We start from the raw sequence: 26,988 nt of genomic DNA on the forward strand, positions 1-26,988 counted from the left end.
TCCGTTTTTTGTTGGTTGTTTATTTTTTTTGCGAGTCTCGGCTCACTGGGGAATCCCCACTGCGACCATCTTAAAGTTGAGCATTAAGAATGTTTCACTTGAACTTTAATGAAATTTCGCCCAGATTGGGCCTGGGTCTTCGACACAGGAGCCCCGGCAGTTTTGGACGTGGGCCAAAATGATCATATGCATATTTCATAAGACCTTTTTCATTTCGTTTGGGAGTTATGGTTAAATTTTTACAACCTCAGATGGAATTGTAGTTGCGGGGAAAGCAGAAATGAGGGGGCCGGGTAAATTTCAAGAGCTCCGACGACTGCGGCGGCGAACAATAAAAGACGGAAGCTGGCGGCTGATGTGCCATAACGGAATGTTGTTGCCGCCATTTGCCCCTTCATTCTTGCCGTAATTTGTCGGTGATTCATTTTTCTTGCCCTCCATTTTGCCCCACGTAACCTTGCGCCCACCCACATGCCACCCATCACACACCGCCTGCCCATTTTCCACATGGATATTATTTCTTCATCTGCAGCTCGGAGTTGAGCCCGCCTTTATTTTTACCTTCACGAGCTGAGCTGAAAATTTTCTACATTATTATCATAAATGCTTTGTTTAACTGTTTACACACTGAAAGTTTTCTAAGCTAGCAAAAAAAATGTTGGTCTTATTAAGCTTACTCTTATTAGGTAAAATTAAGAGTACATTTTAAATGGCATTACCATTTTTTTATTAAATGCCATATGGATACGTTAAATATTACCATTCGATTAAGAACATGCTCTATTTTGTTTCTAGTATGTGATAAAATATTAAATATATATTATATATATATCTAAAGTTCAAACATTTTTCCTCTCTGTGGCCAATCCGAAAACTATTGCTGGCATAACCCATTTGTCACACTCCCTTAACCCTGGGGTCATATCAAGTGGGAAACAAGTGGGGAACACGGTGTTCGAGTTTCCCAACTGTGTCCCGGAAAAAAACAAACTTTAAAATACGCTTTCCACTTCACATGCAAATCACTTGCCATCTGAAAAAGTAAGGCAACCAATTTGTTTTTCCCGTTGCAGCACCACTAATTTGCCACTAATATGTTAACAATTGAAATGAAATAACTGATTTGTATGGATTTTTTGCTTACTACTATTGCTGTAATGCGATTTAAGTAAAATAAAAATTTGTGTTTCGCTATATTGTATTTTGTAAGAGCACAATATTTATTTTAGAGCAGAATAAAAATTTAAATTTTGATCACAATTGGAAAATGCCTTATATATTTATTTAGAATTTTCATTAGAGAGCGTGGCATATTTTTTGTTTATAAAATATGATCCTAATTATTATTGAAAGCGACCCCATGTTTCACATGTGTGAATACCCCAGATTCAAACAAAAGTGAGAGCATTTCGCCAGCGTTTGCTTTTTTATTCATTAACTAAACTTCGTTTCGGCCTTTTGTTGTGTTGCTGCTGTAGTTATTGTACCCGTATCCGGTGAATTTGCCGTAAAAAAGCCGTAGAAATATGGGAAAGAGGGCTTAGTTGTAGCTACATATAAATGGCATGCCAACAGCGCGTATGAGTAATGCAGGTGTAAATTTGTTAAAGTACTCGACAAAACGATAAAGGCGGCTTAAGCTGCGAAAGCTGGCAAAACAGCAACAATGTCCTGCTTGGCTGTTGAGCTGCACCTTGACCTTTTACAGGGATTCTCATTAGCAGCCCAGGAAAGTATGCTCCGATCAGCAACAAGATCGTTTGTCGATTTGCGTAGCAAGTAGTGTAGTGTGTGTGTAGATTGATTTGCTTGGTAACTTGGTTGTTTTGTTGTCTTGCAACAGCTGGCGAATTTGGCATCTGGGGTTGAATGCCCGCTTACTTCTCAGTGTTAGATTCCTCAGTCTGTGTGTGCCCATACGTTGTCATCTAAGAAAGCTTTGGTTCTTCGCCGCCTTGGACTTTTGGTTCTTCTCGTGGGGTAGCGGACAGCTGTATGCTCTTCTTGGTGGTATCGCCAGCATCCTTTTCGGGGCTCTGCTCATCCTCCTTCCCAACGGAATCGGCACATAATCGGGCTGAGGGTCGTCGGTCTTCTTGGCCTCGGCATCAGCCTTTTTGGCATCCGAGTCCTGAACCTTAGCGGTACCAGATCCACACCAGATGGTGAGGGCAACCAGCGCCACAATGGCCAGCAGGCCAATGGCCGGGCTCGAGGGATTGGCCTTCACCTGCTCGACTACCTTATTCACAATTGAGTTCCATTCAAGATCGATGTAGCGACGCTTGATGTCGAAGCTGTTGGCCGCAAAGTCACGGGCCACCTCCACGTCGTCTGTGATGATCAGGTTGTCGAAGAGAATATCGCTGGACATGGACCACAGCTCCAGGCCCACGGCGCTGATTGGCGTCATTTGGAAGGGGTTGAGATCCGGATTGGCTATCTTCCGGGGGGCCCACTTGCCTTGGTAGTTTGGGTTATCGATCATTGGTGCAATCCACTTGCCCTTGTAGTTGGGATTGCGGATGGTGCCACAGCTTTGGGCCTTCTTGTACACTGGGTTCTCTACCAATGGAGCCTTCCACTCGCCATCGATTTCGGTATCCCAATCTTCGGGTTTGGTGGCAGTTGGATCGAAAATCATGTCGGCATCGGGCAGCTGTATGGTGGCATTCTCGTCCCAATCCTCGGGCTTGTGGACATTGGGGTCCGGGATCTTCTCTCGCTCATCCCACGAATCTGGCTTATGGTCATTGGGGTCGTCGATCTCCGCCGGCGGGTTAACTGGCGGCTTGAAATCGGTCAGCAGGAAACCCTCTTTGATGATCTTGTGGTCAACGCGAATTTCAAAACTGTTATCTGGACGGACCACCAGCTGGTAGAGATGGGGTAGATTGTCCTTGAATAGCTCTTCCAAACTGTTATTTGGTTTGTTGCAGTGCTTTTCGGTGACGGTGCCATTGAGGTGCTGGAATATGAAGTGCATCTTCACATCCTTGCCGCACTTGTCCGGTCCAAACATGATGGTATAGGGTGTCTTGTCATTAAACCCTTTTACTTGCTCCGTGTCATTTCCGATGGACAAAAGTTTCAGATACGAACCGCCGCACTCCTGACCCTTCTGAACCGTGACCTCGTACTGCACCACCAGCGGCTTCTCCGACTTGAACTCGAACGGCTTTTGAAGGGGGGCGGCTATGGCCGCATGTTTGGCCTTCGACTTAAGCACCAGACCCAGATCGTTTGCCCATACCCTGCGCTGCGGCGGCTCCCAGTTCCAGATGCCATCGTACTTGGAGATCTCCTCGGCGATGTCGTCCTTCTTGTCCTCCGAAAGCACCCACCTCTTCCTGGACGCCTCCACGTCGTCGAAGTGGTCCGCGAAATGGAACTTCTTTGCATCGATCACCGGGCTCTCATAGGCCAGCATCTCATCATCCTCGAAGTCGTCCCATTCCGGGCCCGAATCGGTGGCTTTGACCGCACTCAGCAACAGCAAACTGTTGGCGAGGAGCATCGACAGCTTTGCTGCCCGATTACCTCCAATTTTCCAAGCCATTTTCAATCACTTTTCGCTGGTTTGGATTTAGTATTTGCGGAAAATCAGGTAGTGAACTTAGCTTTGTGCGCTGTGTTTTTCAACAGTTTTCCCAGACTGCCAAGTAAAATGTGACACTACGACGATAATGTAAATTATACGTTTTCTGCGCTGCCTACTTTTCTCAGAGCGCGTGATATTTTTTTAGTATTTTTTGTATCATATTTTTTTTGGTATAAACAAAGTTTTTGTGTGAGGGGTGAAAATCCCGAAGTCCCTGCGGTACTCTGCTTCCAACGTCCACGTTTTCCCTACCTGGAATTCTGTTGTATGTGCGTGTGTGTGTGTGAGTGTGTGTGTGTGTGGAGGCTCTGACTGCAACTCATGTATTTATGAAGTGTCAACAGCGTCGTCATCATGATGCATGGCACCCAGCACTATCTTCCTTGGGTTAAGCCCAACTGCACCCCGTGCTCCACCCACATTTGCCCCCTCCATCCAACCCGCCCACCCTCTTCCCAGTACATTCAACCACCCAACCAGCCATCCACCCACTCAACCAGCCCCACAAGCCCACGTTTTATCCACTCACCTGAACTGAGCTCTTGTCGCATTCTTAGCGTTTTCTCGTTCATTCTTTTACGTGTACAGAGGGCCGGACATAAAGTATTTTAGAATATTTTTTTATGTTATTTATAACTTAACATATCGCATATTAGTAATGAAAAGTACTTCCTTGGTATTAACATATTAGATAAGAGTTTAGATATAATTCGAAATAATACTAAATAATGTTGTATAAACGAAAGTACTGTCTCACTTAAAAGGGCTTACTAATTTATGGTTTTTTAAGAACTTTTTTAACCACCCATGGTTGGCTGTTAATTTAGGCTTTATTACAACACATCAAACATAGAAACAGACACAGCCAGCCGGAGTAATATTTGTTTGTTTCACGGTTCCGGTTTTAATTTGAGAGCTTTTTTAAACTACTTTTATTTTTGTCCCACTCACAACGCAACTCAATTTGGAAAGCGAAATGTGTAAAAAGCAATGGTACAACGTGGAATACTCTATAATAGAAAATACTCTTTCACACGAAGTAAAAATTATATAATACTCATAATACTAATAACATTACAGACTCATCGATTTGGCAATACAATTGGGCTTAAACCCTTTAAAATATACTCCTGCACTGCAGAGACTTTTGGGGGATCTTTGGGGATTAAGTTGCCAAGTGTCTGGTATATTTGCACAACAATTAATCATGGTAATACGAGAGCGGCGCCCAAAGGTGTGGTACCTCGTAAAAGGGCTAAAAACAAGCGAAATGGAGGCGCCAACGGGGAATAAGAATAAAATGGCCGACTGTCGGCAAAATCGTGTTTCTATGTCAAGCATAAATTTCTACCCTCTTCTTGCCCGGTCTTTCACCGTGATGAAGACAGACGATTATGTGGCAAAAAAAAAAAAAAAGAAAAAACCATGAGGGGATGGGTTGCAAAAAATGGAGGTACAAAACAGGGGCTTGTTGACAGCGCCAGGGGAGACACGGCGCACTTAATGAATGCAGAATCCCACCATTTCCACCTCCATCTCCATTCCATTTGCATCTCCACCTCCAACCCGCCAACCATCCGAAAAACCCAAGGCAGCAATGCACTTATGACATCCCACGTGCAATGCAAATAAATTACACGGAAATAATTGCATTAAGACAAAGAATAAATGGGTGTGTGTGTGTGTGTGCATATGTAGCGACACCAAAAATAAACTTCACATGTCATAACTGCAGCAAAAAAAAAAAAATGAAAAACAAAAGAAACACATTCGCCAGCAATTTGCACGACAATTTGCCAAACAATCTGTCAAGCCGGAAACAATTCGCACAACTTTCTCTAGAGTAATCAGAGCACTCGCGAAAGTGCGAACGGAACGGAGAGTTTGCGAAATAATCAAGGGGGTACTTGATGAGTAGTTCGGGGACCTGGGACTTTCCACCATTGCGAGCCGGCAATTTGGGCTAATCAGTTGACTTTGCAACTAAAACATGAAGGGTTCCCTGAGTGCTTGCCAGGATTTTACGCAGCTAGCTACTGCTCGTTATAATTGCATAGTGTTTGAAGTTATAAGCAGCTTGTGTATTATTTTAATATTTATATATTTACTATCGAAATTTGCATTTAAAGTTCTAGTTAACTATATTATTCGATGTAATCTGTTGGCCAAAAATGCTTTATCGACTTGTGGTAAAGGATTTGTAAGCCTTTTTAAGCAGCGAAACCCATTTTCCAAAGCGCTTCTCTGGGGAAAACTTCAATTTCAACTTTGCCCATTAGCCGCATGGAATGTTGTGGTAAAGCCAAATATTGCAATTCCCTTTTTTGGGCCAAATTATGACGGCCTTGGCCAAGAGTCTGGCCCATCGAAGGCTGTTCATCAAAACTCAATAGCCAAAAAAAGAGAAAATGGCAACCCAGTCGATAAAGAAGGCAGACAACGAAAGTGGAAAAAGCGAAAATGCTAAAGCCCGCTGAAATGAACTAGAAAAGAAGCAGAAGCAAATAGAGATACGTTGGTACACTAAGAAAAATTGAGGCACAATTTGCCATTGAAAGTCTTATATCTATGTTGTATCTTTTATGTAATAAATCTAAGATATGACACTAAGATCTCTTTTGAAATTATGCAGCTCTGCTGCTGGTATAATATTCTTATTTTCTGAAATCTCTGTGATTTAATTTTTTTTAACGTGTATAAATAGAGAAACGGAAGGGAACGAGGCCGCCATATACCATAACCGCACGGCTGCCTTAAATTGTTTTCCGACCGAATTCAACGGCGGAGCGAAAAGCGTCGAGCACATTTTACAACTCAGCTGAAGTGCTTAATTACACAGAAAGGGACGGGCGAACTGCCGGCGAAAGAGACGGGTATAGACAAGGTGAAAGAGACGACAGCAAAGACGAGCTGTGAACAATAGAACGCGCGATTCGGTAGTCGCACAACGTATGTACGTGTGTTGCAAAATCAAAACCGCCGAACAGCTACAGCTACTTGATTATTTGTGCTGGCCGCAGCCACAGGACCCTCTCCTTCTGAGGTCCTTTCCAAGGGGGGAAGAGGCGGGACTTCCCCACTCCCCAGTCCAACTCCTTCGTGGAGCCCAACTCACCCACTGATTCCGGCTTTGCAGTGATGCCCCCCGCTTAGGTGGCCATTAGTCCTAATGACTTGGGAGCCAGCTTTGCCGCTCCACGCCTTCGTTCGGGCGGATGGTACAGTAAAGCTCAGTTGAATACGCACGCAGACTTTTCACTCATTAAAGATGGTACGCTGTTGACAACTAAAAGAATGGTACTTTCAAATGGTAAAGAAATATTGAAATACTTACCATGACTTACCTTTAAGCAGAGCTAACATTTCTTTGAAGTTCTCGAGCCAAGGATAATAGATATGCAAAACAGCACTTTATCGATGTTTGCCTATCGTGCGAGCTTATCGATAGCGCGGAATTTGCAACCCAAAGTGCAGCAGAGACTTGCCTGTGTTTCAAGGAACAAAAGGATGGAGATAGAGTGAAAAAAGCGTGGGTAGGAGATGTAGAAAGTTGTCGGGGGCTAAAAGAAATGTGGCAAAGAAAGTTGCTTTGTGTTTTTAATTCATTGTTCACGTTGGCTTTGTTCACCCGCTTCACCAGCAGCCATCTCGCTTCCACCGCTATGTACATGCATATTTGTGTCTCTGTCTGGCAGCGTGTGTATTTTTGCAGCGTTGCGTATTATAAACAGTTAAAAGAAGTTTGCGCGCCACACGCCGCTGCCAACTGACGCGATTTTAATACCACTTCACCATAAGAAGGGTAATTTTTAATGAGCAGGCGGACCGAGGAGCCAAAGGATCTGCCAGCGAGGAGTCATCCTGCCGCTTTATCATCGTCTCGTGCCTTCCGTTTCAGATTCAGTTTCAGGCCAGCTGCATTCAGCAAACAGCCAGGCAGCGAAACAAACACAAGGATAAAATAAAAACGGGGAATACCCTAATGCCAGGCAGGATTCCAGTGTTGGGCATCCTGACTCGACCACAACTTTTAGTCATTTTCAACGGACAAATGACCTCGATAATTACCCTATTTAAGAAATTGAGCGTCGAAAGCCCTTTTACCAACTGGTAAACTTTATTGATTAATGGACTAAAAGTTGAGCTTAAATTCAGCCAAAGAGCATGCATTTTAGAAACTCTCCTCTAGAGTTCCTCTAAAAATGATAATACCCTACACAAGGGTATAATTATAATATAAATAAAATGCTAGGCGGAGAACCGGGGACAGCTACCTTTTTGTTTACGACTGTTAAGAAGGAAAGATATGCGAAAAGGAGCTGCGTTGCGGCGGGCGGAAGTGTGGGAAAACTGGGAGGGGCTGGCATCCGGCGAGACCAACATCCTGCTGCACTTAACCCATATTCCAGGCTCTTTGGCATTGCCAGAAAAGGCATAATTTGCACGCATTCGTTTAGTCATTTTCATAAATAACCCCTTACAAAAAGGGGCAGTCAGGGAGAATGGAAAATGCGGCAGACACGGCATTAACATTATCGTGCTCGGCTTTCCGCCCATTTTCAGGTCAATCCGGATTCGCTTTAAACTGAATCCAATAAGTGCACAGATTTCGCTTGAACAGCGCGAAAACGAGTTCAAAATACATAATTTGCATGAGCTAAGGGCCGTGAACGTATATTATATGCGGAATTTCAACAATATGTAAATACCAGCGTGAAATTATGTTATTAATTATAATAGATTTTATAAATAGGTTACAGTATATGAAGTGGACAATCGATAAAGTGAACTCTAGAAACTCTATTGACATTAACGTATGGTGGCTATTGCAAAAGGGAAGCTGCAACTTGATTGGTAAGCAATTAAATCCATACGGTAGCCGTGTTATTCCGTCAGCAATTAACATTCACCACTGACAGTCGAGTGTAGTTGGTATAATAAAAACATTATTGGAACAAACACCCGATGCGGGACGTACAAAAAAGTGTGGCACCATAAAAACGCGGCGGTGGAAGAGGGGCACTGGGTCGTTTGCCCGACTCCGGTTCGCTGAACATTCAAGTGCATTCAAGTGTGCTCGCAACAATGCTGGCATCGAATGCAAGGAGATGCCGGGGTACAGCTTACTGTACTAGCGCAAGTACAGTGGAGCCAACAATGGGCAATGACAATGCGTTCAAATGCTGATGATTTGCAGCCCAGACAAATTGTGGATAAGGGGTTGAGTATGGCCCACGCTGGGCACTAAAACATCAATAGTACAAGTACAAGAATGGTAAATTTCGGCAGAAAACTTCCAGCTTAAGCGTATTTTGCTTGTATAAATAGGTATAAATAAGTTGAGGTTTAATTTGGGCGCCACAAGTGTTAAATTTATTGGGCAAGAGTCGGTCGGCCGGCTCATTTGATTTGGATATGAAAAGGCCAACGGCCATTGTTAGTTAACCACTGTGCCAGAACCCTTCTGCACCCTCCTGAATGGTCCAACCTCTTTGGGACAGCTACAGTTACAATGCATGCGGATAAACAACGAGAACAGAGAGCAACACTTGAAACAATAATAATAACACAATCAAGTGCCTGTTCACACACGCTACGAGAGTGTCTGTCTCTTTCTTTGAGTGCGTTTGTGTCTGTATGTGATTATGTGTATGTGTGTGTGTGTGTGTGTGTGGCTCTGAGTGCACACATATGCATTCCACCTGAATGCATTACGTATACGCCGCGTGTACTGCAAAAAGGGGGGGGGGGGGTCTGCCTTGGTCGACTTTCCCCTGCCACGTTCCTTGCTCGCATTTCTTTTCACACATGCGTTGGCCCATGCCGATGACCCAGCAGAGGACGGGCTATCCATCCTATCCTTTTGTTGGCAAGCCTTGAGGCCATCACCATCAACAGCCCCAGATCCCCATCCCCATCCCCATTCCAATTCCCATCCCCATCCCCATCCTCATCCACCCCAGTTTCATCCTCCGGCACACGTTCTCCACATGCTCTTCACTCGCAGAAGAGCAGCTCGACAGCATTCTGCAACAATGGTCGTGAGTGGGTTTGTCAGCTGCTGTTTGCCCTCCCGTCTGTGTTTGCTTTAGGTAATCATCTCGCACCGCCCAGTACCACTGCCCAATCTCCACCTCCAACCAAATCCGAATCAGACATCCAGGTGGACGGGGGTCGGCAGCCGGCTGAAAGGTGCCAGGCCAAGTCAGGGCTACTTGCACAAAGGCAATCATAAATCTCATTCCCGCGAATCCCGTCCACTAGATATGGGCGAAGTCATCAAGTCGATCGAGGTGCTTTTGGTGGTGCTGATCCATATAAATGGTTTGCAGCTGTGAGGGAATCTGGATGGATGGAACTTTAAGTTTAACAAATCTGAAGAAAGGTATTTCTTAAATAAATGAATGAACAGCTTTTTAAACTCACTCACAACAGTAACTACAAAAATGTTTATTGCTTGCATCTTGGCAATTTGCAGTGAGTAACTTTCCCTGTTTTTCATTTCGAGCAAACGGAAATTCCGTATTCTGATTTCTCCCTACGCGTTTCAATCTCGGCTTTCTTATCAATTAAGCCGCCCTTTTTTGCTCCGCACTCCCTGTAATCACAATTCTTTCGTGTCGACTTCGTCCCCTGCTCGAGCTTATCCACCTCGAGTCTTGAATGTTTCTCCATTTTTACACTTTTTGGCGAGGAGCAGGCTCAAAGGCTGGCCGGGCTGCAGCAATATCCTTCCATTTATGCATGGTGCCTGCAATTTATGCGCATCCTTGTGCCAGGTTTTCCACCCTTTTCCCCCGAAAGTCATGTCTGCAAAATGTTGCCAGCCAACACCTTCTAATAGTTTTTTTTTTTCCCCCCCACACCCCCGGCCAGGATCCTTTTTCTCCTTTCCTCGTTCTCTTCTTTTCGAATGGCAACCACTGCTGACACCATTTTGTATCCATGTGTCGTGTGTGTGTGTGTGTGTGGAGTCCTTGCAAAGGAGCAAAAAATTAAAAATGTGTATAAAATAACTTTTGCCCTTTGACTTTTGGCGCCGTTATGCATTTTTACGCAAGCACTTGGCATCTCTCCACTCCTCTCATTTTTCGGGGTACCAGTTCCATGGTGCTAAAGGACTTCCAGGATGCCAGGAACGTGCCGCGTGCCATGAATTTCATAAACCCACTGCAACTGTACCGCCGCCATCCCCAACCCGTTCCCCCCCAACCCTCTCCCACCATTTATCCTTGCCCATATCCTTAGCCTTAGCCTGGGCTTTAGCTTTTGCTTTAGACCCGTGTTTGGCCATCGCTCCTCGTGGCATGAAAACTGCTCCTTCACTTGTTATAATAAAGTTGCGGCCACAGTGGGGCAATATCCAAAAGGGCAACGGGGTCCACTCGAAATTTATATCAATTACATTGTGAATTACGATGCGTGTGCTTACCGTTAGTTAAGAGTTCTACACTGCGCACTTAATAGTTGCAAGTTGATTTGTGGCAAAAGTAAGATGATGGATTTCGTAAGTACTTCGTTGCAGCTCAAAGTTTCAAGATAGAAAAAAAAATGAAATGGAAGCAGGAGCGAAGTGGTGGAAAATGTGGAATGAACATATTTTAAATACGTACTGACCGAAAAATGCAAGAAGCTTGAAATTATGTATATAGTATATTTTTTTTTTAATTCTCAGTGCATCCAAAGCCTGCAAGTTGAGGAACTTTGCCCCGCAAATCCTTACAGTTTCCCTATTCCGTATGACCAGCAAACAAAGGAGCTGTTTTGTGTGCCCGATGGGCTAGCAGGGGAGTGGGGGCTAGAGAAGTGGAAGGGGACAGGGCATGGGGTCAACATGCCACCAACGCCCACATGCTCGCATTTCCGACATGGCCTCAGACACATGCCGAAACTAGTGGCTAGCAAAACATGTGCCTGGCATAGTTCAAATTTCACAGAGATTGGGCGAGAAAGTCCAAGCTGATGAATGGAGTAAACTATTTTGATCAATAGCAACTGCAACTGGTGGATCACCAAAAGAATTGGCTGCGGAAAAACATTTATTTGTTAAGCAATTATTATTAAGCCTATTGTGTTTCCTTTACTGTTACGTTTTCACTTCAACTGTAGTCTTTTTAATTATACATTTTTCCTTTTGTTTGCAAGCCTAAGTGTCTAACTTTGCCATCGAAAAATCGTGTTCCAACGTTGAGTTCTTCTCTGGAAAAAATAGCCGAGCTACCATTAATTGACTTGGGTTATTTTTATCTGGATGACATCGATAGACATTCCGTGGGCGTATCCTTTTCGCAACACGGCGTCATGTCAGGACCCTCTCCTCTTCCACCATGCTGTCAATAATTTTGTTGGCAAGCCACCACAAAAAAAAAAAAAAAAAACAAAAAAAACAACGAAACAAGAAGGCAGAAAGGGAACTGTGTGTTTTCAGGAAGCAATTACGGAACACGCGGTACAGCAAGGTACATAAGCGTAAGGCCCTGGCTCAGGGGTGCAGATTGTAGCCCAGATAAATACCAACATTATGCGCCGAACATTTTCGCTGAAAATCTCTATTTGTTTGGCAGAGTAGTAATATTGAGTAATATATACTATTTGGATCTACTTCTCCATTTTTAAGTTACTTATTTTTGCTATTTTTCTTCGGCTCTGTGTTTGTATGCAAATAAAACTTTTTCGTTGCCGGAAATTCAAATGATTTTCAATTCTTTTTGTTTTCCTTGATCATATTCAAACACTCCATTTTATTATTGCTCTTTTTTTGAGAGCAGTGTATTTCATGGAATTTTTATTACTTTAGTTTCAGTTTCACTTTGTTGATAAATCTGAAACCCCATTAAAAAACCATTTGCATGGCTCTTGTAAACAAAAAGCAGCAATCTTTTCAACCAGTGTTTTGCATTTGTTTAACGAAAATCCCTATTTGCTTTTGCAAATTGATACTATACAAAATATACTGTGCTAGTTGTTAAATTGATTTTAAATTAGTAAGCTCCCTTACAAATTCATTCTCGTTTTTAATTTTTCTCAGAATCTGAGAAAAAGTGAAAGAGGTGGTAAAAATTGGTAATTAGCCGATAAAAACTGTTATTTATATCTTTATGATCATTTTTAAAAAACTTATGAACCTATGAAATTCCTCTTGAATTTTTTTTCAAATCCATTTTTCCGAATTTCCATCATAAAATAATCAAACAAAAAAAAAAAATTTGAAAAAATTAATTTTACAAAAATCGTCAAAAAGTTACAGGGATGGTTAATATTGGTAATTAGGAGTAAAAACCGGTAATTTGTGTGACTGTGTGACCATTTTTAGTCAAGTTATAGCCAAAAACGTAAAATTGAAAATTGAGTTTTTTGCCAAAAATATTTTTACAGATTTTTTGTGAAAAAAATAATCGGTATTTTGATCAAAACATTGAAAATAATGACCCGAATAAGGAATGTCATACCTCGCTGGGTTCGTTGTTTAAATCCCAATCGAATTGCATTCAAGTTTGGGAATTCTTGGATTTTTCAATTTTTCGCAAATTTTGATGATGTACCCCTTACAAAAAATGCAAAAATTTGGCCAAAATTTTATTTTACAAAATCAGTTTAACAGTGAAAGGGGTTGTTAGTATTGGTTATAAGGAGTATAAAATGGTACTACTTTTTGCTGTGAGACCATTTTTAGTCAAGTTATAGCCAAAAAAGCCAACTTGAAAATTCAGTTTTTTATTAAAAATATTTTTCCAGATTTGTTGTGAAAAAAATAATCGGTATTTTCATCAAAACATTGGAAAAAATAATCGGTATTTTAATCAAAACATTGAAAACAATGACCCAAATAAGGAATGTCATACCTCGCTGAGTTCGTTGCTTAAATTCCAATCGAATTGCATTCAAGTTTGGGAATTCGGGAATTTTCAATTTTTCGCAAATTTTGATGATACCCCTTACAAAAAATGCAAAAGTTTGGACAAAAATTAATTTTACAAAATCCGTTTAAAAGTGAAAGGGGTGGTCAGTATTGGTTATAAGGAGTATAAAATGGTGACTCTGAAAATGTGTGGGAAAATGTGCAAGCTTAAGGTTTTTCAACTAAAATATGGTTGAAATACGCTGAACCAGCAATGGTAAACGAGGCTTAAGCCGAAACCAGAGCTCAGATTACGATAGCACGAGAAAGAGAGGGACGGCCAATAGTTACCCAGTGATGAGCCAAGTTAGCATTAGTAGCCAAATTACAGCTAAAAAAAAGTTGGTTCCTGATTTTCCGTAAAAGAACAACATTTTTTTTGGAATGCCATGCCTCGTTGAGCTCGCATTGAAATTTCAAACTTAAAAGTGGAAATTCTTGGTTTTTAAATATTTTAAAATTTATTTAAGAAGAAGAATATGGAAAGGAATGGCCCAAATATGGAATGTTATACCTTGTAGATGGCAACTGATCACATTGTCCTTGGATCTAATTTCATCCAACAAACGGAGCTGTCAAAACCATGTACCCCAGCCCCACCCGAAATTTATTCAGTTTACTTTCAGAGCTCGTCTGGAGCAGAACTCGTCTCAGAACGAAAAATCTAAAAATTTCATAATTATTTTCTAATTGTGAGCTAAAAATTTTACAAACAAAACAAAAAAGAAAAACTACACACTTTTTAGAGTTTCTTACTTTTGTTGACGAGGCTTTAAAGTTCGTCAGCGAGATGGACGCCAATGCAATGGCCATAAGGACGCCCGTCAGCATTCTGCAAAAGCTGCTAAGCCGACGGGGAATTACTCCCGGCTATGAACTCCAGATCGAGGGCGACCAACATGAGCCGACCTTCCGGTTTCGCGTGTCCTTTAGGGTCAATGATACGCCCTTTACGGCCATGGGTGAAGGACGCTCGAAGAAGGAGGCCAAGCATGCGGCGGCCCGTGCGGTCATCGACAAGCTGAGCTGCACGCAGATACCGGAATCGCCTAGCAGCTCCGCAGGTCCGTCAGTGACTGGCGGAGGAGACGGCAATGCCACGGGCGGAGGAGATGCCGGCGAGGAGACCGTCGGTAATCCTATTGGCAGGTTACAAGAATTGTGTGTGCAACTGCGATGGCCACCACCATCTTATGAAACGGAAGCGGAAGTGGGTCTGCCCCACGAGCGGGTCTTTACGATCGCTTGTTCGGTACTCGACCACCGCGTGATGGGCAAGGGCGCGACCAAGAAGATAGCCAAGCGCTTGGCCGCCCACAGCATGTGTGTGCGGCTTGCCCGGCCCTTTACGGCCATGGGTGCAGGACGCTCGAAGGAGTCGGCCAAGAATGCGGCGGACCGTGCGGTCATCGACAAGCTGAGCTGCACGCAGATACCGGAATCGCCTAGCAGCTCCGCAGGTCCGTCAGTGACTGGCGGAGGAGACGGCAATGCCACGGGCGGAGGAGATGCCGGCGAGGAGACCGTCGGTAATCCTATTGGCAGGTTACAAGAATTGTGTGTGCAACTGCGATGGCCACCACCATCTTATGAAACGGAAGCGGAAGTGGGTCTGCCCCACGAGCGGGTCTTTAGGATCGCTTGTTCGATACGGAACTACCGCGAGATGGGCACGGGCAAGAGCAAGAAGATAGCCAAGCGCTTGGCCGCCCACCACATGTGGGTGCGGCTGCAAGAGACGCCCATCGATTAGCGCAAAATCAGCGACAGCATCTGCGGCGAGAATGAGGGGTTTGCTTGAAGTCTAACATATTATACTTAATTCGACTTATCACTACATGCTTACATATACAATCGTGGAATTGGTAAGCTACAAATTTAACAAAAAAATTAACCGCCACAGAAATCTTACAAGAAATTTTGCAACGCAGCTGGATAATTGGTGATGCGCATCTCCTTTGGCATCTGACAATTCGATAACGGGACTACACATATTGCAGTCAAATCGATGGCACCGGTCCCGTTGGACAGTAGCTTGCATCGAATCTAACATGTTATACAACACTACTCGACCTAAAACTATGGTCTTATATGGGATAATGTGCGTTTAGAAGGGTTAAAAATAAAATATTGTTAAATTAAAGCGGAAAGTGTGGAATCTTTTCAAGGGGCTTGTATATATGTGTACCTATGTACATTCCAATTAGTAGTGCCAGTCGAAAGACAATGCTCTGAAATTGTGGGAGGTTGAATCGGGTATACGGGGGAGTGGCACCGGGAATATCGGCATATCGTGATGGGTGATTCGTGATGCGGTTGCTTGCAACGTGACACGGGGGGCTCTGCTACTGAATTTTAGGCTTTTTTCATTTTTTGATAATTTTGATCATACAAATTTTTCCAATCGAAGACGAAGGTTGGTTTTTTTTTCCAATATTCCTGTAAATGCTATATGAACTCGTATAGTGGTCTGATCCGTTTCGATTTAGAGAATACCTCTAATAAACGAAGACGTTTGGGATCGTTTAGTGCAGATAACTTTTAAACTGAAAGATAAGTTTGCCTAGGAACGGACGGACAAACGGACCGACGAAGTGACGAACTGGCAGCGTTTATATTTGCGCCTTTTTTCGGCGGGGCAGTGAGAAGTTAAGGCATCGCTTAAACCAACCTGCCCAACTGAACTCAGAATGTTCTTTATCTTCTGCAGCGCCACTTTATTGCGATTTAAATTCTCATTATACTGCGAATGAGAGATGAACTGAGACAGTGTGCGAGCGGGCCAGATGCGTCGGATGAGCGGGAGGGCGCTATGTAGTAATGATAACATATCTAATATGTGCGTGAGAGTGTCCTTTTGTGCCAGTGGGTGAGTGTGTGTGTGCGTGTGTGTGTGTGTGTGGGAGAGGCGACAACTGTGCACAAATTTGCGCTAAATAATTTAATTATAAGGGCATCAAAAATAACAGCGAAAGAAACCGAAAAGTAAAGTAAACAAAAAGCTAACACTGCAAAAGAAAGTTTAAGGAAATGTCATATGTTTTTTGATTTTATAAAAAATTATTAAACATATACTATATCAGTTTTTATAAAAGACTTATCTATAATAATGGAAATATTGTTGATAGCTAAACTAAATATAAACATTTTTATAATTTGTTCGAAAATCAAGTATATTAAAGTCATATTACTACTTACTTACTAACAAGTTTCATACACAAATTCAGTTTTGGGACCTCAAAAAGGATATATTTTGAGGTTAGGGAAACGAACAATGTTCGTTTTCGGTTTTTTTTTTTTTTCAACCCGGCGTCCCTTTGTAAAGCCCACCCACTAACGTCATTAAAAATTTTGCACATAATAGTTTATGCTGTTCCCGTTGTTGTTGTTGTTGCTGGTGTTATCGTATTACGTAATAGTTTCAAGCGCGCTGCCATGCGCTAATTAATGACGTAAAATATTTGCCCATCATCATCATCATCGCGCTGAAAAGGGGAACACCGGGAGAAATGCGGAGAACAAAAGTGTTGGGCCCTGCGATCCTGCAGCTTGTCGTCAATTATGAAAACTTTTTTAGCACGCCCTCTACCAAGTGTATGGGTGTGTGTGTGTGTGTTGGTGGGAAATTCTCAATGTGTGTGCCTCGCTGAATGTGTGTGCTTTCAGTTACATCCTCAACAAGTGTGTGCTGAACGCCCAACCACCGAAATCCCCCATGAAATCCACATTAACACACGAAGAGTGTGCCACCAAGTTGATCTTATCAAAAGCATTGCCTACTCTTAGGCGCTTCACAAGGATACACTTGCCAGGCAATGAGATTATCGCAGATTTATTTAGTCGTTTTCGGATTCCATGAAGCGAAAACGTTATATAGATTGTGTTTATGCGATTAATCAGGAAGCTGCTTCACTTTTATTCTAAATAAATAAATAATAAAATTCAAGCTGAGAAGCATAATAGAGTACAAACGAATGAGTATGCTTAACTTCGATCTTAAATTTGTTTGGTTTCCCAACAACGTGCCACATTGTGCACAGATTTTCTTTGGCTCTGCTTTTGGCTAATCATCTTGGGGGATTCGCGGCCAAAAAATTGACAAAATTAGTTTAAAAGTGAAAGGGGTTGTTAGTATTGGTTGTAAGGAGTACAAAATGGGACTCCTTTTTGCTCTGTGACCATTTTTAGTCAAGTTATAGCCAAAAAAGGCAATTTGCAAATTATTTTCCCAGATTTTTTGTGAAAAAAATATTTGGTATTTTGATCAAAACATTCGAAATAATTACCCAAATATGGAATGTCATACCTCGTTGAGTTTGTTTCTTAAATCCCAATCGATCTGCATTCAAGTTTGGGAATTCTAGGATGTTTAATTTTTTTGCAAATTTTGATGATGGTACCCCTTACAAAAAATGCGAAAATTTGGCCAAAAATTAATTTTACAAAATCCGTTTAAAAGTGAAAGGGGTTGTTAGTATTGGTTATAAGGAGTATAAAATGGTATTACTTTTTGCTGTGAGACCATTATTAGCCAAGTTATACATAATAAACTAATCGTAAATATTGAATTTTTGCCAAGAATCGTTCCTCTGATATTTTGTAAATAAAATAATCAGTGTTTTGATCAGAGCATTTGAAATAATTGTCCAAATATGGAATGTTATACCTCGTTGAGTTCGTTATTTAAATCCAAATCGCACTGTGTTTAATTTTTTGCATATTTTTGGCCAAATTTGATTTTATAAAACAATTGCGTAATTAGGTGCTCACAACAGACTATACCCTTTTGATGATGAGAACAAAACAATAATGCGAAATTACTATGCGCACTGATACCATATTTTATACATATGAGAATATGTATATGTATTCACTTCAAAGTCTGACATTACACATTTCTCATGGTCTTGTCTATAAAAATAATTTTCTGATAAAATCTCTGTCTCTGTTGACAGCCAGTGTTTCGAAACTCAGCTTTTAGTTGCCATTAAAGGGCGCCCCTCCCGAAAACTACGCCCCTGCCTCACTTACATGGGTGTTGTTATTTCCAGGGGCTGTTTTTCCAAGGGGGTGGCGCTTCCCTCCACAAGTGTGTGCGTCATGTTTTGGTCTATGTTCTGTGTTCGTAATGAGGTTGTTTTTGCATGTTCACTCATAATACGAAATTTGGAGCTGTAACGCTGCTTTATCTATAAAACAACGCTGATGATGACGCAGCGGCTCAGGAAGTGCTTGCGATGCTGGAGGAAGTGGAAAATGGTAAATGGTAAATGGTAAATGGAAAATTTTTGGGCATTACGGGGCGTTTAGGGGGCGTGCCGTCGGCGGGGATCCTGAGTGTTATGGTTCCTGTCTTGTTCAATGCATTTTCGCATTTTGACATGTAATTAAACGTTTTGCGGTTGACAACGGCACGAGAAAGAGGGCACACATAGAGAGCTTGTGGTTCGCAGAGCCATTTTCCATTGTCATTGGATAAATGAACCTCCGCAGCCGAACCGAAGCCCCCGATATGCCACAAGTATGCATATAGTCATAGTCCTATATATTCATATAGTACATGAACAGTGGATGGAGTACATATCTGTTACACACTCGTCTGCATAAATATTGCGGCTGAAACAATGAAATGCGGCAGCAAAACGATTGATGTCAGAGGAAATGCGTCCTGCGAAGAAAAAAAACCCAACAAAGTGAAAATGCTGAATTCAAATGAAGCGATTTCAAGGCGAAATAGCGCACAAAAGAACTAAGACCCAGCCCAATTTGTAATTCATTTAGTGTCAAAGAGCGAAGCACTACACAAATTTCTGGGCTTTCAGCGATATGATTAAAGGAAATCAAGCGAAGATGTGGCCTGGAATTTAAGCTGTTAGGTTGCAAAATATATATAATATATATATATATATATACTACTAGAATGCTTAAGATATGAAATCTAATCAACCATCTGACCTATAATTATTATCCCATTGAGGTCATTGCCTTCGCGAGCTTCATTTAATTTGAGACCATCTTAAAATAGCAGCTGCAACGCGGCAAAGTTTCGCTGTGGGTTAAAGACGGTGGGGCTTTAGCGGGTTAAGCAGGGGGCGGGGCGAGAAAGTTTTATTTGGGAAATGAGCAAAATAACATTTCGTTGCATACTTTTAGGGCAACACGGCTCGGGTTAACTCAATATTTTCTTGGCTCCTTGTGGTGGCACTTGGTGGATGCGGATGTAGATGTGAATGTGAATGTTGCTGCTTTCGTACACTCGACGTACTTAAGCATGCATATGAAAATGTCGGATTCTAGGCTTTAATGCCCCACTTTCCACTGCGAAGTGGAGGCGGGATGGAGCTAGCATTCAGTCGCCCATTCATTCATTCATTTTCGCATTTCACTGGCTCACATTTCTTTCTCCAAATTGTTAAAATGGAGCATGCAAAATAATTGCGTGCACCCCGCAACACCCACGCCACCATTTCACCCACTGTCCCCATCCAGTGCCGCACCCACCCAACTGCCACCTTATGCAACATTTTGCCAGGCATATAATATTTTGCTCTTAATTCGTTAGCAAAGTTTCGTTGCAGCCGATGCAGGCTTCAATTTAAAATTGCAATTGATGCTGTGCCGTTTTTCCATTTGGTCCTAGCCATCAACAGTGTTGGCCAGCCAAAAAGTTGAGGACAAACATATAGCCAAATTAGGCTCACAAATACCTAGAATCGGGCATAATCCCTTAAGAGTTACCTGAATCAAATTAGCATTTTTTTACCATTAAAAATTGTATGCCCATAAGATACATTATTCACATTGTAAGATACAACATATGGTTAATTTTTTATTTTATACTTTTAGATGCATAAGACATAAGATACATATAGATATACATAAGATATACGAAATACTTGAAAACTTAAAATTAAATTTTCTCTTAAAAATGGAAGCCCAAATGGGCAACTCTATCTTGGTTCATTAGAGGGAGAACGCTATAGTGGCAGCATGAGAAAGAGAAATGCGTATTTGATTATCTTTCGGTTCGGACTACGGACCAACAAAGCCATACAAATGGATGCCACAAATATGCATTTTGCAGGCCAAATTGTGCATTTGCCGATGGAGAAAAGTTGACCGGCGTGTGCGGGTTAATGTGTGGGCGGGGCAACCGGAGGGAGATCGAAACAAAAAAAAAAAAAAAATGCAATGATTCCATGAGGCACATATTGGGCGATACGAATTGACTTGAAGTCGACTGCAAATGCAGTTGCATTCGATTAAGTTCTGTTTACCCAAGAAGCCAAACAGTAGGTTACACCACTTTACAACACTGCAGTTGGGCTTTTCCTGTTTACCAAGAGTTTTCCATGCTGTAAAATGGTAAATGCCGGTAAATGACTGCTAAAGAATCCGAAAAAGGTATAGCTGTTCGAGGAAACAAGAGTGAAGTTCTGCTACTCTGAACATCTTCACTTTTTTACTGCCTTTTAAATATGTTTTAACATTTAATAAATTTTGTTTTGGAATTTCTGAATTGAAAAAAAAATAGAAATCAAATATATCTCAACTTTTGTCATAATCAAGTTTTCCAAATCAAAACCATCATGCGGGTTAAAGTCCTTCTAATTGAGATTTCCGATTGGACAGGACATATTTGGAAGTCCTTCGAATGGATTCACATCCCCTTATACCCCAGCAACTCCGCCTCCTTGGAAACCCATAGTGGATAACATTGCCACACACAATCCTTGAGTCCTTGAGGCTTCGCCAGCGAAAGGTTGAGTCCTCAGCAGGGATAACCTTTGCGCTCCGTGTCCTTTTGAAACGCTTTGCGTGGCCATTGAGCAGACAGCCTTAACCCGCATCGAGCGGAGGCTGTCAGTAATGACCCACTTGTGCTGCCAGCCCTTTTCCCCTGTGTTTTAGTGCATTCAAATGCTCACTCATCAAAATCAAAAGTCAAATTGTCTGTCTAAGCCAAGCCAGCAGCGACCATAAACAGAAAGCTGCCCCACTGCGCTGACAGTTTGGCTGTTTTATAGCTAACGCAAATGCAGCGCATTTCATTTGGAGCAACAAAATTGACCAGAGCAAAATGGGCATATCGTAAAAAGTAGAATTTTAGGGTGCCAAACAAGGATTGGTGCTTTTTATAATCAAGTTTGAAGACTAAAGGAAAACAAAAAGTGATAAACAATGTGTATAAATTCTAAGAAATATATAATATAGTATAGTAATACTTGCAGACAGAAAAATGTACCAAGAATACCTACTATTGTTAATAGAAGTTATATAGGACTTGCATACTATATAGAATAATAGATAACTTAACCAGGATCTAAAGAATATATATACTTGTAGATCATAGATTTTACATGCCTCACTTGACTTCTTTCTGTAATCGATGGTGGGCATCGCTGGTTTTGTTGGGCAATGGTAAATGGGAATGGCATGTCCTCCTCCTGCAATTGCTATTAAGTTCACTTTACGTCCAGAAGTCAAAGTGAAAGTACCGGGGAGGGTGTTTTGGATATATGTATGTACATGTATATGCCCTGGTACCGGCTGCTATTTATTTTCATTTTCGTGCATTTATGGCTTTATCTTCCACTCTGCTGACACTTTGTCGTTTTTATCGTTTCAGCGTTAATTCGGTTAAGCACTTAAAGCAAACTGAGGTCCACATGGACTGGCAGTTGGCCAGCCGGAGCTGGAGCGATGCTGCGTTGACAGGAGCCACATCATCGTCATCAACATCATCATCATCGGCATCTTGGGCATCGGCAGCGTGCTCATCAAGAACCATTGGAGGAGCACAAGACCGCTGGACAAATTGCACCTGCCTAGTCTGAGTCGACCCACATCCGGATTGGATTTGCCATTTATCCGGAAAGCTACCACATCGAGAGCAGGGCCATCATGTCCAGCAGTCACTCCGGAACAATTGGCCGTAAACGCGTGGGCAGCGGCAGTGCGGCCGGTAGTGAATATTACTACGCATCCGGCGGACTGGGATCCGCGAACGGTGGCGGCAACGGTGGCGGGGAGCAACTGCGTCGACAGCGTTCCGCCGAGTGGCACAGTCACGGTCGTCACGGTCACGGTCATGGCCTGAGCCATGGACTGGGTCATGGCATGGGTCACGGCTACGGGAGCAGCAGCGAGGATGAGTACCAGAACACCGGACAGGCGACGGCATTCGATACCCAACTGCTCGCCCAGCTGCTGCTGCAGAGTCAGCAATTGGCAAGTGAGTACCACGGCTAATACACTCGAAGAAATGCATTTTAAAGCCTTTTATAACACACAAAGAAAACCAAATCAATCGCTTAAGAAATGTAGTATTTTTCTAGGTTGAAGAAAGTGTAATGCAGTCAGCAAGTATTAGCGATTTAAAATTATAGTTGGGATATGTATTTGGGTATATTTTTCTAACCAGTGTAGTCCGTTGGGTTTTCTTGGGTTGAATGTAACGAACCAAATGCGATTTACCAGTCAGCCAGGCTAGTAAATATTCATTATTTTATTTAATTGAATTATTCAGCTGCCGCAACTGTGTCGAGGATGTCGGAGTAACCATATAACCGACTGGCTTAGGTCCTGCCACACAAATCGATTCCATTGCTGGCCATTGAAATCGAGCTGGCCAAGATGCTGAGATACATTTTGAGGGGGGTACGGGGGGCACTCCTGACATTTCCCTGATTGAATTCACTAAATCGCCCGATGTAAACGATGAGCCACAGTAAAGGTAGCTTACAGGGAAACGCAAGCTACAATTAAAAAAAGAACTTGTTATTTAACTCTTATTAATAAATGCATATCAGTTTTAGATTTCCTATTTATTCAGTTGAACTTATTTTTTAATGAAATAGGCTTGAGTGTATCTACTTTTTATGATGGCAAGATTGTTGCACATTTTTCCTTTAAAGTAAAAGCCCTTTTACACGTACATAAAGCGCAATGGATCGCAAAACTGTTGTTTAAGTGCGAGTTTTCACTGTACTTTGACAGCACTGCGATGGCAGCACCGCGAACGTCAGCAGTGTGCAATTCAATTACAATCAAGTTGGCAGCGCCGGCCTAATGGCCGATACAATGGTACATCTTCTCTGATATTACACCACCCATAGCCCCACCACCCACCGCCCACCGCCCACCGCTTTTCCGCTCAATTTTCCAACACCCCCTCCCCCCAAACCCCACTTCCAGTTATCCCGCAGCGAACTTAATCGAAGCATAAAACGCAAATCGCAGCGACTTCAGCGGGGAAAATGCTCTTTTTACGGGCCGCCTGCATTTGTTTCGTTTCGTTTTATTGTCTGTTAATATTTAATGCAATTTACGATTCATTTTTTACAACCTAATAACGCTCGGACGGGCGCGACGATTTCTCGCAAATTGTTTGCCGGCCGTTACTCTTGCGGGAAAAGTGAAAAGCCAGCTTTTCCCCCGCCATCTCACCAACTTACCAGTTGCGCAATTTCCCAGTTTCGCAATTTCCACGCAACAAAACAAACAGAATGCGACATCCTGTGGCCTGGAAATTGTAAATGTTTGATCGCAGTGTAGACATGAAAACCTTAAATAAATACAATTATAGATTCTCTAGGGTCAAACAGGGAAGTTGGGTTCCATAGAATCAATAGTTATAGAAATAAATAAGAATACTCTATACCCTAGAATACCCTATAAATATATATATTGAATTTTCATTCACGTTGCTTTTGAATTTTTGCATATTCGCAGGCATGGAGCATTATAACTCAGACTGTGAGCCGGATTACTTGAGGCAGCGCGATCGTCACCAGGATGAGGACACGCCCCTGGGCGATGCCCCGCCCACCGTGGCCGCCGCCCCCGAGGTAACCTACGCGCAGCCGCACCAGCAGCGCTCCTCGATGGCGGGGTCACCACTGAAGGTGTCCACCGTTTCGGCGGGCAAATACCAATCGAATGCCAATCTGGGCCTGTTTCCCAACAGCAGCAGCAGCGGCGGCAGTAGTGTGCAGAATGGAGTCACCGCCCACACGCCGCGCAGCACAAATCCCTTCCTGAACGGCTCATCCAAGTTTGCCGGCGAGGATGGCGGCCTGGAAAATATCAATATGCTGAAGCCATCGGCCTCCTCCTCGACGGCGGCGTCCTCGAGCATTCGCAGCAGCCATCGCAATCGGAATGCATTGAATCGCCTCAGTGGCATGACCAGTTCCAGCAGCGATTCACAGACCCACCACCAGCAACAGCAGCAGCAGCAGCAACTGCAAATTTCGCAGCAGCAGCAACAGCAGATTGCTGCAGTTAAGCAGCAGCAGCAAATGCTGCCGCCGGAGGACAGCGGCGATGATGAATTCGTCCTGGGTCTGGGTTCCCTCGAACTGGGCAACTGCAGCAGTGGCGGCGATTCGGAGGAACCGCCGCCGGAACCGGCGCCACCAGAAATCCCGCCGCGCACCCAATCCCTACTCATGTCCCTTCGCAAGCACTCCGACTACAAGCTGAAGTACGAGGAGAAGGGTGACCAGAAGCACGAGGAGTTCATCCCCACCAGTCAGCTGCAGAAGGGTGAGTTCAGCTCCCAAAAAGGGTTCAGTTCAGGCAGGAAACAGATGCCTATCTTAATAAACCTAACTTAAATCAGTATTGAAAGATGACTTTTTAAGCATATAAGCCAAATTACACAGTACTCTCAAGTACTCAAGTACTCATTATCAAATGTTTCAAATCATATTCAAATGTCCTCAATTAATTAGATATTCACAAATCAAATCATTCTTTAACTCGTTATTTAACTTGTAACCGCAGATTTCATTTGAAATATAGAATGAAAAATTGCCCAACTAGGCAAGGAAATAGAAACACTGGGAAATTGCAACAAATCCCTTAAGCTTTAAGTCCCAAGCTTTTTAGTACAACTCTGTAAGCTTTCTATGTTTTTCGAAATGAGGAAAGCTTTTCGTCCTGTGGCAAAGTAAACCTTTAACAGAATTTTCGCCTTACTTACATTTATGTTAGTTCTTAAAGCTTAGGACAAGTTTTAAAAGCTCCTTTACCATATAGAAAATATGAACTACATTCCATTTCTGCTATTTCTTACAGATTATATTCTCAGCGATAACCTCCGTTCAGATCAGCAACTTAAGCCTATATCACCAGGCGACTCAAATGGGTAAGTGCAGTTTATAATTTATTTAAAAATATATTTCTCAATTGGTGGAACTTTGACATTCAGGGAAATCAACCATAATCATTACTTATCTTATCCTATGTTAAAATTATTATCTCTTGCATTAATCACTAAGCTTCAACTTGTTTAAACGTATTTCAATATAAAACAAAATGATTTAATTCATAAGCTGTGACTACAATATTCCTTTTCGGGACATGAAGAGCTTAATCTGATTTGACCCGCTCTTTTTCTTCGGATTATTCACCCTGTGTACAGTGTTTCTGTCATCGAAACTCGACTTAAATCCATCAAGTGAAATTTTTGGGGTGACCAAAGTGGGTGAAGTGGAGTTTTCTGTTCGCATTCGGGAAGACAGAAGCATATTGGATAAAAACAGCGCCGAAGGAACCTCCTCCATTGTCAACGTTTGCCCTCTAATCTCCGGCTGGACTATGGAACTCTTTGAAGCTCATGTTACCCGAAGCCCGACCAGACAAAAAGCAACAGATGCACTGGGAAAAATCGGAAGTAATAGTTTGGTAAATTCAAAAAGGGGTTTATATAAACTTTTGCATCCTTTATAACTTATTAGAAAACCGCATTCAATTCATTGACACAACTTCCACTTAACTACAGCTATTGCAAATGCAGTGCTTATGGGATTTGCATGCACTTTTTTTCCAGTGCACCGGAAGTGCGGTGTAAAATGAAGCTCGTTCCATGTTAACGGCAATTAAATTCGCAAAATGGTTTCGCATTGGCATACGTGTTCGCCGGATCGCAGTTTGTTTGTTTATCGTGTCCGTCAGTCTATCGGTTCGGTTCTCCGTCTCAGTTGCTCCAGCTCCATCTCCGACTCCTGCGGCCTTTCCCGCTTTTCCGGGGTTTTCCGCAGTCTCGTATCTCATCTACAAGTGCGGCTCCATTGTAATCCCGGGCAGATGTGGAGACACCAAAGCCGCAGCGCCAAACTTCAAAATGGCTGCCTTTGGTGGCCATTGGATTCGCCTTTTTTGTCCCTCAGTTTTCCGGAGGGGGGAACCCCCCCTCGTTTTCCCCCTCCCCCCAACCCATCTGGCAAAAAGATGTCCGTAGCATTTTGCGGTTTTGTAAGCGGCTTTCGCCTCGCATTTTGTTTGTTCTGCTCCTCTGGATTTCTCGTCCTTCAGGCGGCCTCTTTGTGTATGTGTGTGTGTGTGTGTGTCTGTCTCCTGCCACGCCCTCTGGTTTGTCCACCGCCCCCGCAGCAGGCATTTACCCCCCGATTTTCCCACCTGCCACCTGATGCTCCAGTTCCAGTTCCATTGGCTGTGTGCAGCATAATTAAAGAACTCC

The 26,988-nt window shown here is 42.7% G+C and overlaps 3 protein-coding genes across 3 annotated transcripts in view; 2 read left to right on the forward strand and 1 right to left on the reverse strand.

Annotated features, from left to right (window-relative positions):
* Window positions 1-25,657, forward strand: part of LOC117147142 (GATA zinc finger domain-containing protein 5-like) — a 65,922-nt gene extending 40,265 nt beyond the window's left edge. Inside the window, exons 3-5 of the mRNA XM_033313921.1 lie at window positions 22,129-22,734; window positions 24,234-25,049; window positions 25,584-25,657. Of these exons, the coding sequence (XP_033169812.1) occupies window positions 22,404-22,734; window positions 24,234-25,049; window positions 25,584-25,657 (1,221 nt within the window). The 5' untranslated portion in view covers window positions 22,129-22,403. The remainder of the gene's footprint in view (window positions 1-22,128; window positions 22,735-24,233; window positions 25,050-25,583) is intronic.
* Window positions 1,418-3,624, reverse strand: LOC117148736 (calnexin). The gene is given in 2 exon segments (XM_033316306.1): window positions 1,418-2,051; window positions 2,054-3,624. Coding segments are annotated over 2 exon segments (1,629 nt in total). The 5' UTR covers window positions 3,560-3,624; the 3' UTR covers window positions 1,418-1,928.
* LOC117148738 (RISC-loading complex subunit TARBP2-like) lies at window positions 14,150-15,649 on the forward strand. The gene is made up of 2 exons (XM_033316308.1): window positions 14,150-15,364; window positions 15,431-15,649. The coding sequence occupies exon 1, from the start codon at window positions 14,290-14,292 to the stop codon at window positions 15,250-15,252; it is 963 nt and encodes a 320-aa protein (XP_033172199.1). The 5' UTR covers window positions 14,150-14,289; the 3' UTR covers window positions 15,253-15,364; window positions 15,431-15,649.
* Window positions 25,658-26,988: the final 1,331 nt, after the last annotated feature.

The sequence above is a fragment of the Drosophila mauritiana genome, chromosome X, assembly GCF_004382145.1.
Source record: "Drosophila mauritiana strain mau12 chromosome X, ASM438214v1, whole genome shotgun sequence".
Classification (NCBI taxonomy): domain Eukaryota; kingdom Metazoa; phylum Arthropoda; class Insecta; order Diptera; family Drosophilidae; genus Drosophila; species Drosophila mauritiana.